General features: G+C 43.9%; 1 protein-coding gene across 1 annotated transcript in view; it reads right to left on the bottom strand.

Moving 5' to 3' along the window:
* Nucleotides 1-7,977, bottom strand: part of ACAD9 (acyl-CoA dehydrogenase family member 9) — a 41,035-nt gene extending 33,058 nt beyond the window's left edge. Inside the window, exons 1-2 of the mRNA XM_004738621.3 lie at nucleotides 7,769-7,977; nucleotides 1,855-1,948 (exon numbers count right to left, since the gene is read on the bottom strand). Of these exons, the coding sequence (XP_004738678.1) occupies nucleotides 1,855-1,948; nucleotides 7,769-7,918 (244 nt within the window). The 5' untranslated portion in view covers nucleotides 7,919-7,977. The remainder of the gene's footprint in view (nucleotides 1-1,854; nucleotides 1,949-7,768) is intronic.
* Between the last annotated feature and the right edge of the window lie 4,362 nt (nucleotides 7,978-12,339).

Genomic DNA, 12,339 nt, shown 5'->3' with positions numbered 1-12,339 from the left:
CCATTTGGGGAAAATTTCTACTTTTGACTCCAAATATAAATTTTGGATACACTTACCTCCAGTAAGGTGGAAATACTAGGACTATTTCAACAAATCAGGCAGAGAAATTAAAAATAATTTTTATATAAAGCATGTAAGTGCCTAGAAAATTTGTATCTAATATACAGATCTGAAAGACTACTAGCATAACAATTTGTTCATTAATATGGGGCACATATATATCAATATTTATCAAACACTGTATTTTAAGTAGATGTAACTTACCATAAATCAATTATACCTCTGTAAAGCTTATGAAAACCCTGACAAATCAGATTGTAGAAGTTTAAGTAAAACAAAAAGGAACTAAGAAAAGATACAATTAGGAAGATAACCACTAGAACAAAAACAGAACAAATATTTCTAAATAAAAGATATTTATACACAACAAAGCAACTTTTTTTAAAACCAGCAACAGAACAAGTGTTAATGATGTAGAATTTCTACAAGTGTGCTGGGGGGAGGGTGTGCACACGGACAGAAACACTTCAAGGGGGGGTCCACCCGGCCAAAGCTATTTTAATAATAGTAAAATATGCTTTGCCTTTTTAAAAATTCTATTCCTATCATGAGTATACACAGGGGTTTTCCTGGAGCAATAAGATATGCATCACAGATTAAATGCAGAAAATTATGAGAATCCAGCTGGATTCTACCTGGTTCTGGCTAGATTCTGGTATCTATTGTTGCATATAACAAAGCCAAATATTAAAAAGATCTATGAAACTATAAAACCATAATCCTCACTATTTCTGTCTGTTTGTAAATAAATATTCTCATTTAAAATATTGTTTGCTAACATGTATTGGGCTTTTCATGATTTTTAAATAAAGTAATAAATGAACACAGTATTTTTTAAATTTTCGTTTTAATCTTCTAGTAGGGCACACAGTCATAGATAAAACCCACATGAAGAAGAACCCTTGGGGATCCTCAGGGCTAGAGAAATACTACTGTCAATCCATCATCACTGAACTCCCCAGAGAGCTCCCTCCATCAAGATGCAGCCCTGTCAAAGGGCTGGCTGAACGGTCTAACGGAGGGATCTTCAGGCCACACTGGTGCTCTTGTCCTGTGCTCTGCAAGCTGCTAGACTACTCCTGGTTCATAACAAGCTAAGAGAGAGTAAACCTTTAAAAACACTTACAGCAATTTTACATTGCCAAACAACCAAGCACATGATCAATGGATTTATATTTTGTAGGTCTCTGTGGTTTTTTCCCCTCCATTTTCCTAGTTGTCATTTTATTGTATTTTACAAAAGTGCTGGTTTACAACAGTCTGGAAATGTTTAAAAGCAATCCTTCACCACATATACATTTGTGTACATTCTCAATATACACTGAGTAACACTAAACTAGATGCCTTCTAATTAAATAGCAATAGTGATGATTTTTTAAAATTCTTTACTTAAATTCACTTTAATTAACATATAGTGGTGGAATTCGGTGATTCATCAGTTCTACTGAACGCCCAGTGCTCATTACTTCAAGCGCCCTCCTTCATGCCTGTCACCAGTTACTCCATCCCGACCCCCTCCCCTCCAGCAACCCTCAGTTTGTTTCCTAGAGTTAAGAGTCTCTTATGGTTTGTGTACCTGATTTTATTTTTCCTTCCCTTCCCTAATGTTCATCTGTTTTGTTTCTTAAATTTCAAAGCAAGTGGGATGACTGAGCAAAATATTATCAATAGATATTATTTCTATGATTAGTGACAGTCAAGAGAGCTTCCCCCATGTATATTGCTTCTAATGTAAATATCAAAGCAACAGTCCTTAAAATGGAAATTAATAATGATAAAGAAGATCATACATACCCTCTTCAGTGAAGAATTTTTCTACGGGTCCCACAAACTGATTGATATCATTAAGTTCATCTTGGCTAACTTCTGGAAACGGGAAAACTTCTTTCTAAAAATGATAAACATTTACTGAAAATTTAATTTTTAGAAACTTCCCATCGTGATAACATCCATCAGAAGGGGAGAAAACAGATACTACACTTGCTTTTAGCCAAAGGGCCCAGAAGCACAAGGGGAGGAAAGAGTTGCTGGATTCCGTATCTGGCAGGCTGGGCAGAACTCCTTGACAGAAGTAGAGCACAAATCGTCAAACAGGAATTGTGCATTAGATTCCACCACCAAGAGACATCTTCTGCCCAATGCAAGCAGGCTTCTTCTGGCTTTTGCTCTGCTTTCCCTATTGGTAACAAGTTAGGCAGAGTGTCCCCTGAAACAAAGAGCCCTAATATTTCAAAGCCCTGGGCTCTGTTCCCTGACTTGCAGCCTGCTAACTGGGTGGCCTCCGCTAAAGCCCTTCCCCTCTCCACGCTTCCACTGCCCCGCAGGTAAATATTTATATAACATGCAGGTAAATATTTACTCAAGGGCATGGGGAGGATTGTGAAAGGCAATAGGAGGGAAAGCTCTCTACTGAAATGTAAAATTCTACACTGGTTATTTTGAGTTTGAAGATGCCAGGCCCACGAGAATACAAGGCAGTGACATAGCCACCCATCTTGCCAGGTTGATGCCCAGCTATGTACTCCAGCCTCTGTCCCTCCTGTTCTGAGGACATCTACTCGCAGGAGGATCACTGCAGAAGACCCAGCTGTTGGGCCATATCAACCTGAATTCAACTCTGGCTCCACCACTTACATGGGTGACCTGGCCCTTCTCAGGTCAGCTTCTCTTCTGTTACAGTTGTCCCCTCAGAAGGGGAGGCTCAAAAGAGATTAGGTATGTCCTGGAATATGAAGGAGGTGTAATAACTTGTATAAGACACTGGTCTGCTCTCGTTTCTGCCTCGCAAGCCTGGAAAACAGCTGAGCTTCATGTTTGTCTCAAACTGTCAATGGCCAGTGTTTCTGACTGACCTAGGATTCTCACTGGGCCGTCAATATATATTGCCTTAAACTACTGTCACTATCTATTGTATGTTGTGTCCTTAGCTCCCTTGGCTTTCTGGGTTCCTGCCACCCACCTGTGCAGCTGCCAGCACAGCACGAGGACCTAGATGAGTACTTGGATTTTTGGTCTCATTAACAGCTGAAAGAGGATGTCCCAGGCCACAGGCTGCCAGCCCCCAGGAGTCCTGCCTCTTCTCATGGCACTTCCCACCGAGTGTTCAAGAAAGGTCTTCGAAACAGAGGGATCCCCCTCTAGCTTCTTGTGTATCTAATCAGCCACTGAAGCCTGTCCACTCTAAAAACATGCCCCCAAGTTCTGGACCCAGGACCAATGATTACAGGCTTGGGGTGGGTCCCTATCCGAAAAGAGCCAGCAGACTAAAAGGAATTCCTGCCTGCAGGCCATCCCTGACCCTGTCCTCAAGATGGTCTAGATGGAAAACTAGGTGGAGACTTTTATCACTCACATCCTCTCAGAACAAGCTGTCTGCTTAGCTGAACACACAGAGGCTCAACCCAGACTAGGCTTCCTAGGCTCACTGGTTCCTATGAGCTTGCGCAATAGGTGGTGTTAGAGGAAGAGGATTCCGTTCTGATACCAATGACCACACGAGATGAGAAAAGAGAACAAAAAGCCCAGGAGCTAGTTGGCCCTCACCTACAACCAAAGGATAACTGCTACAGGAAGAGAGCTCTCAAGCATATAAGAACAATGTTCATAATCCCAGTGGGGTACCTCATGGGTGCTGGGCTTGATATCTAGCAGCAATTTTTAAAGTTTTTGAAGCAGTGGAACCAGTTTCTCAAATAAGTCTACTATGGAAACCAAATATGTAAAACAGCTAAAAGCTGAGCTGCTCAGGTTGAGGATGAGGGTGGGGAGCTCACCCAAATGCCTCCCATTCAACTCCCCCCTGGTCCCTGCAGTAGCCCCTGGGACGTTTCCAGGAATAGCAAGGGTCCAACTGAGGGCGGCATGGACAGCTACAGGCCTAGAGGACCTCAATGGCTTCTCTTTATTCGGACAGTCTAAGCATCTCAAATGCCATGCTCCGGCTCAAATCCCAGTAACGCTGTGAGATGATGTCAGCTTAAATCAGGGCAGTAGCATGGGAGGGGCTTAAAAGTTGTCAGACTCTAAATATATCCAGCAGGTAGAGGAAAACAGGATTTGCTGTTGGCTTAGACGTGGATTATGAGAGTAAGAGGCATCCAAGGGGATTCCAGGTGTTTGGCCCCAAGTAAGTGAACAACAGAGCCACCCTACCATCTCAGATAAAGATGAGGGAGGGGAGGAGAAAGACCGGGTGGCCACACCAGGAACTCAAGTTTCAGATATGCTAAATCTGAGGTGCCTGTTAGACATCTAAGTGGAACTTCTGGGTAAAAAGGTAGACACCAAGAGCCTGGAGTTCAGGGGAGAAATCTGGTCTGGAGAAATTTATTAGAGTCAGGATTCTGATATTTAAAGTCACAGACTAAACTAGATTAAAGGAGGAGTTGTGGATAAAAAGAGAGGTCTACAGGGGTGCCTGGGGAGCTCAGTGGGTTAAGCCTCTGCCTTAGGCTCAGGTCATGATCTCAGGTTCCTGGGATCAAGCCCCCAATCGGGCTCTCTGCTCAGCAGGGAGCCTGCCTCCCCCCCCCCCAACCCCCCTGCCCTCTGCCTGCCTCTCTGCCCACTTGTGATCTCTGCCTGTCAAATAAGTAAATAAAATCTTTAAAAAAAAAAAGAGAGAGAGGTCTACAGACTGAGCCTCAGAAAACCCCAATTTTGAAAAACAGACCCACATATACAGAGAACTAATGGGTGTGAGAGAGGTAGGATGGGAAAAATGGGTGAAGACGAGTGGGAGGTACAGACTTCCAGGGAGGAAAGGTACAGCATAGGCAATCTAATTAATGTTCCCAGAGTAGTGTTGTATGGGGACAGGCGGCAGCTACACTTGTAATAAGTGTTAAGTACAGACTTGTCAAATCACTATGTTGTATACCTACAGCTAATGTAACATTGTGTGTTAACTATACTTCAATTTAAAAAAAAAAAAAGATTCAACTGAAACTTAACACTTTAACACTGCATGTTACTATAGTGGAAATTAAAAAAAAAAAAAAAAAGTCAGGGGCTGGAGAGTATAATGCTAAGTGAAATAGGCCAGTCAGAAAAGACAAATACCATATGATTTCACTCATACACAGAACACAAGAAACAAAACAAATGAGCAAAGAGGAAAAAAGAGAGACAGAGAAACTAAGAGATACTTTTTAAAGATTTTATTTAGTTAGAGGGAGCCAGAGAAAAAGAGAGCAGAGAAGGAAAGTGAAAGGGAATAGACTCTCTGCTGAGCAGGGAGCCCATGGAGGGGCTCTATCCCGGGACCTTGGGATCATGACCTGAGCCAAAGGAAGATGTTTAATCAACTGAGCCACCCAGGCGCCCAAAGAAAGAGGCTCTCTTTTTTTTTTTTTTTAATTTAAAGATTTTGTCAGAGAAAGAGAAAAAGGCACAAACAGGGGAGCAGCAGGCTCCTTGATCGAGAAGCCTGATGTGTGACTCAATCCCAGAATGCTGAAGATCATCACCTGAGCCAAAGGCAGCTGTTTAACCGACTGAACCATCCAGGTGTCCCAAGAAGAGAGAATCTTAACTAAAAAGAACAGACAGATGGTTGCCAGAGCACTGGTGGGTCAAGGGATGGGTGATATAGGTGAAGGAGAATTAGAGTACACTTACACAATAAGCACTGAGTAATGATTAGAATTGTTTAATCACTATATTGTATACCTCAAACTAATATAACACTATATGCTAACTACACTGGAATTAAAAATTTAAAAACAGGGGCGCCTGGGTGGCTCAGTGGGTTAAAGCCTCTGCCCTCAGCTCAGGTCATGATCCCAGGGTCCTGGGATTGAGCCCTGCATGAGGCTGTCTGCTCATCAGGGAGCCTGCTTCCTCCTCTCTCTCTGCCTGCCTCTCTGCCTACTTGCGATCTCTGTCAAATAAATAAATAAAATCTTAAAAAAAATTTTTTTTTAATTTAAAAACAATTAAAAAAACAAAAAAAGAAAATTCCCAACTCTGAATGGGCTAGTCAGAAAGACTGGCCAATGTTTAGAAGTTAAGGAGCTAAAAAGAACCAGCACAGGAAACGGAGACGGATCAGCCAATGAAGTCAATAGAAAGGCCAGGAGAGAATGGTTTTTTAGAAGCCAGGAATGATGAACTATGTCAAGGAAGATGAGAAGAGACCACTAGATTTGACAACATGGAAGTCACTAACTGACCTCACAAAAGAGCAGTTTTAGCAGACTGTTAAGGACAGAAGCTCCAATGGTCTGAGTTCGGAATGCAGCAGGGAGGGTACAATCACTGATGTAGATTAGAAAGGAGAGAATTACTGGATCAATGTCCCGGAGTAGGTGAGGAGGCATGAGTTCTAGTGATGAGGTTGGTTTGCTAAGAGTAGGTAGATATTCTACTCTTATTATCCATAGTAATCGACTGTAGACCCTATGGGTACACCTGTGGGGAGGAGGGATAAATGCGGTGGTGGAGGTTCCCCACTGCACGTACTTTATCAGTAAAACAAGAAGCAAAGTTGACAGGTGAGTGAGGATAGAGGAGGTGGTGCAAGAAGCCTGGAGAAAGAGAAGCATGAAAGATTTGTAGTCTTTGTGTGCTGGAAGGCATGATGGACATCCCAGGACCGAGTGGACCAGTAGCCCCAGGTTCTGGGAAGAATGGTTTCTCAAACGTAAACTGGCTTTGCACTTCCCAGCGGGGCAAACCACTCTGAGTTTCAACTTCTGCACCTGTACTGCCTGATTAGAGGAACAGTCTTTAAAACAAACAAACAAACCAAAAAAAAAAAAAAAAAAAAAAAGAGAGAGAGAATAGCTCCTTAAACAATACAGTACCAGCCAATATTCCAGCCTACGTCAAAGCGTTTTACACACTTTTTTTTCCTTTGCAAGGCACTTTTAAGAGAGGGCAAGTACTACTTTCACTACTTTGTAGATTAGCACACTCAAGCACAGGAAAATGAAGTGACTAATTCAAGATCACAAGACTACTAAGTGGTGAAGCTGGCAAACATTACCTATTCTGCTGCCTCTTGCATCTAAACAGCACCTGACGGTTTTAAAAAGCTTTTCCGCCCATTACAAATCTCACTTTACAACACGTCTGTGAGGCAATACATGTAACTAGTTCCATTTTAAGGCTGAAAGAACTGAGGCTGAAAATCGCACAACCAAGGTCAAATCTATTAACAAGAGGATAATGAGTGCTTGATAACGCAGCTGTTAACTAATGAGTAACAGCTAGGCTACTGTTGGGTTATACCACCTATGGAAGGCACCGGGTGTGGTAGGGACCTTGGAGCAAGCCTGCAGAGGCTGGGTGAAGCGCTGGAACTCAAGCCGTGAAAGCTAAGGAGCCGCTGGAAACCGACAGAAAAGCACCACGGTCACAGTCTGAGCTGTTTAGTAAACACAGAGGAAGTCCCGCACATTTCCGAGGCAAAACGCTGAGCTAAGAGTTGCTCAGTGACCACCTCGCCTAGGGTTTCCCAAATTGACCTAACTAACTAGAATTAGCTGTCAGAACTGTAGACTGAATCTCAGGGCCCGTAGCCTGGATTCTTCCCTTTACCTTGAAAGATTCTGGTAGGACTCAGGAACTTGGGAGTTTTAGCACACCTCCGCCAGGCGGGCGTACGTATCAGCCAGGTGTGGGGACTCTCACTTTGACCTCTTTCCTGCCAAAGGGCAAAGAGCGGGAGGCAAGAGAGTAAGGAGCGGCCAGGGCTCGGCGTTACCTTCTCGATTTTGCCCAGGAAGAGCTCCTTGGCGAAAGCTCGGCTCGGCTGACTGGTGCGCAGCAGGCGCCGGCTCGTGGCGAAAGCCACCAGAGCCCGGGAAGCGCGCACCACTACCGCCCTGCGCGAGACGAGGACAGAGACAGCCATGCTGCCCGACGTGCTCCACGCCAACTCCGCGCCCGCAAGTCTTTCTAAATGCCTCAGTCACGTGCACCCTGCAGGCGCCGCGGGATGACGCCACGGGCCTGAGCCACGCCCCTGGTCGGCATTTGCGACGCCCCGTCGCCTTTGCGCTTGCGCCTCTTCCCCCGAGGAGGAGGTCCCAGGGGCGGGACCGACGCCATGTTGGCAGCCTCTTGCTGGGATGTTAGTGACAACGGGAAAGCCTTTGATAAGAAGTGCTTGGGTGGTTGCATCACCACCACCCCACAAACTTCTTGACCCGCGGCAGACCCAGCGCGGGCCCAGCTGTCTCCCTTGCTTCCCTGTCGCCAGCTGGGGCGACGAGGACGCGGCAAATCTAAAGGAAGTGGGAGAGGGATTCTCAATATTGGTTCCCTCTGGAGGGGAACTCAGTATGTGTAATGTAGCGGTTTTTTGTTTTATTTTTTTTTAAGATGTTATTCTTTTATTTGACAGAAAACCTACAAGCAGGGGGAGCTGCAGAGGAAGGGGAGAAGCAGGTTCTCCGCTGAGCAGAGAGCCCGATGCTGGGCTCTATCCCAGGATCCTGGGATCCTGACCTGAGCTGAAGGCAGTCGCTTAACAGACTGAGCCATCCAGGTGCATTTTATTTTATTTTATTTTAAAGATTTATTTACTTGTTTGACATCACAAGTAGGCAGAGAGGCAGGCAGAGAGAGAGGAGGAAGCAGGCTCCCCGCTGAGCAGAGAGCCGATACGGGGCTCGATCCCAGGACCCTGAGACCATGGCCTGGGCTGAAGGCAGAGAATTAACCCGCTGAGCCACCAGGTGCCCAGTAGGTCTTTTTAAGTGGATTCATGAAGATACCTTTTGTTGCATAGTTTTCATGTATGTTAGATATAGCGATTTTGGAAGCGGAAAATAGAAGGCTTGTTCTGCCAGAATGAGATCTGGCTAGTACTCCTGAGTCACAACTAAGCCTGGGAAATGGTGAAGGAGCAAGAAAGTGAGCTGAGGACAAAGCGCAAGTGGACACCCACAAACTGCACCCCCCCCCAAGAAAAACCTCCCAGGTGGTATCTGTGTGACATTCTTCAGGTACTCCGGCTGCCCTAAATCAAAGGGAAGGAAAAACAAACAGTTACCTTACAGAGATCGTAGTCAGGAGTCTCCCTCAGTTCACAAACGTCTTAGTGATTTACAAGGAAAAAAGCATTCTTATCAATAATCTTCCAGAAGGAAATGTAGATAAAATTAAATGTATACCCCGTAGCCCACTGACAGATACTTGAAGCTGGCAGAGTATAAGCTCCTTCAGGAAGCTCCCAACTATCTAAAAGTTAATGCCTTACTAGATGGAAAAACAACCTTGGTTTGACAATAGCCAGGCCTTAGGTTTCCAGTGAGTCTTCTTTAGCATAGGAAAATCCTTTCGAAACTTCCCTGATCTTTACTTCCCCCAACCCCAAAGTATATAATCAGTTGTTCCTCAGAATCCCAGGGCAGCAGTCTTTTCTGCCCAAGGGCCCTGTCCCTATGGTTTAATAAAACCACCTTTTTGCGCAAGACATCTCAGGAATTCTTTCTTGGCTGTCCAGACCTCACTTACATTCCAAAACTAAATCTAGAAACACCAACTTAAAAGGCAGGTGGAGGAAGAGAAGCTATAGAGGGAACCCAGAAGGGATGTGTGCAATAGGGTGGTATGGGAAAGGCCATCCAGCCCAGGGAAGAGGGCCTGGCAATCCCCCAGCGCTGCATAGTCAGGCCAAGCCATAACTGACCCGGGGAAAGTTGACGCTGTTAGTCTTAAGTCATCCTCCTCCAGGAAGATTTCTTCTTGTTGTTCTTGTATTTACCACAATACTGGGAACTGCTTTCTGCCTCTGGTGTGTGAACTCCTGGAGAACAATGGGAAATCTGTCATCTCATCATGCTTTGCCAGCCCAGCCCAATAAAAGGTTGACTTGATGACAACATCAGGGGGAAAGAGCTCAGAAACTTTTTTGGTTGCATAATATTTGCAAGCATCTTCTGCAATCTCTGTTATCTGTTCTGTCTTTAACTTTGAAAGGTCTGACAGCTTGTTTCTTCATCCATGTTCAATACTTGCTCATTTCAGCACTCGCCTTCACTGGAAGGCCTTTGGAAATTGATGAGGGAGCAGAAGGCTGGCTGAGGACAAAACAAAAGCTGGCACCTTGCACCCCCTCTCCACCAGCTCCCCTCGGTAATATATGTGACATTCCTCAGTCACCCCTGGCTGCCCTAAAAGAAAAACAAATAGTTAACTTGCAGAGATCACAATCCTGCAAGATAGGAGTCCCCCTCAGTTTACAAATGTCCTAGTGATTTACAACAAAGAAGCCATTTTATCAATAGTCCAATTTCCAGAGACAAATAACTCAGTTCCTCAAGCCCTAATGTCACTCTCCCCTCCATAAAAACTGAAGGAGGCTGAGGCAGAAGGAAATGTAAATAAAGTTAAATTTCTTCTAAACCTAAATCTCACTAATAAGGACACTTGATAGGAGAAATGTGAAACTTTATCTATAAACCTACAAGATAGTGTCAGCAATCATTCCCAAGCATGTGAACCACTGATATACATCTAAGGGGTCTCACGAGAAGATTTTTACTAGTAATAAATAACCTTTCTCCCAACGATAGCCAGCCCCTCAAGGTCCTGGAGACCTTGCTTCCAAAATTCCTTAGAGACTAACATCATCCCCTTTGTCCTCACCTACCCAACTCCTGTGTATATAATCAGCCACTCCTCAGGATAGTGGGAGAGCCCCTCTTCCTGCCCACAGGTCCTGTCCCCGTGCTTTAATAAACCACCATTTTGCACCAAAGATGTCTCAAGAATTCTTTCTTGGTCATTGGCTCCAGACCTCACCCCACTGAACCTCACTTATGTTCTAGAACTTCATCAGAAATAACTGCCTTTGAATAACCCCACAGGCAAAACAAGAAGTGAGATTACAAAAACTGGGTCTCAAGGTTGAGTGGTGTATGTTTTTTGCCAAAACCTGTAGTCCTATCATTCAATCAGATAATCTCTTGGTCCTATTTAGTGTACAGAGGTTTCCCTATATGAAACAAGTGAGAAATTTAGTGGCACAGAGTTTCCAAAACAAAAATTGGGAAAAATTTAAGGCATAGGTACTCCAATAGCATGTACAGCAGGAACAGTTTTGGAGTTCTACCACTTTGCCAGTTTCTAAGTTCAGTTTTCTCATCTGTAAGAAAATGAGTATAATACCCCTTATCTCATAGGACTTGTGTGGATTAAAATAATAGGAAAGCATCTAGGACAGCAAACGATCAATGGTTGCACTATGTGATTCTCATCTCACACTTGAATATCAGCCTTTGAGAAACAGGATGCTATTTTTAAATAGTTTTAAATATAGAATTTCCTATATTCAGTGTTTGAAATAATGCTCCGAGTATCTCTGAATGTTCTTCCTTTATGATCATACCAACACAACTGATTCCCATATATAACTTAACCAGCAAATAAGCTGACACTCTTCCATGGCTGTAATGTTAGTGTGAGTACAGCAAGATGCTTGGCTTTAGGTCTCAGGCACATTGAGTAGAAAACTAATCTTAGGGGCGCCTAGGTGTCTTAGTTATTGAGCATCTGCCTTTGGCTCAGGTCATGATCCCAGGGTCCTGGGATGGAGCCAGCCCAGCCATCCAGCTTCCTGCTCCATGGGGAGCCTGCTTCTCCCTCTCCCACTCCCCCTGCTTGTTCTCCCTCTCTTGCTGTGTCTCTGTCAAGTGAAAAAAAAAATCTTAAAAAAAACAAAAACAAAAACAAACACAACTATTCTTAAATCCCTTGGTGTTAAAGGTGCAAAGCTAATGAGGGATTTACTTACACAAAAGGGGTGGAGTTGTCCCCTGTTCCAAGACTACAAGATCAATAATCAGAATCAGTTACATGAAAAATGAGTTAGTCTGGTCAAGGTTCCTGCCTCATAGCAACCAGTAGCCTTAATAAAAGGCCTTACCAAAAACATTGTGCAAATGCACCAGTTTATTCCACGGAGACGTTTCTGACACCTTACTGTCTTAGAGCTCAAACTTCTGTACAGAGACAGATGTCCTTCAGAAAATACTTTTCTCTTCTACACTAAATTAGTTCCTTTTATTACTTTCTTTTTGGTGCATATCCGTTCCCATTTGGGGTACATTAGTTATTATAGAAACATGGAAATCACTGGCTTGTTCAAAGTCACAAAGATAATGGGGTATTATGGGTTGAATTGTGTACCCCAAGATGGTAGTATCTCAGAATATGGCCTTATTCCATTCTGTTTCCAATATAATTAGCTAAGTTAGGAGGAGTCCTACTACAGTAATGTGAACCCCTATTCTAATACGAACTGGTGTCCTTTTAGGAAGTGCCCTT

Source organism: Mustela putorius, unplaced genomic scaffold (genome assembly GCF_011764305.1).
Source record: "Mustela putorius furo isolate JIRA1106 unplaced genomic scaffold, ASM1176430v1.1 tig00003850_pilon_pilon_pilon, whole genome shotgun sequence".
NCBI classification, from domain to species: domain Eukaryota; kingdom Metazoa; phylum Chordata; class Mammalia; order Carnivora; family Mustelidae; genus Mustela; species Mustela putorius.
The sequence above is the reverse complement of the archived record's forward strand: the minus strand, read 5'-3'. Positions and strand labels throughout refer to the sequence as shown.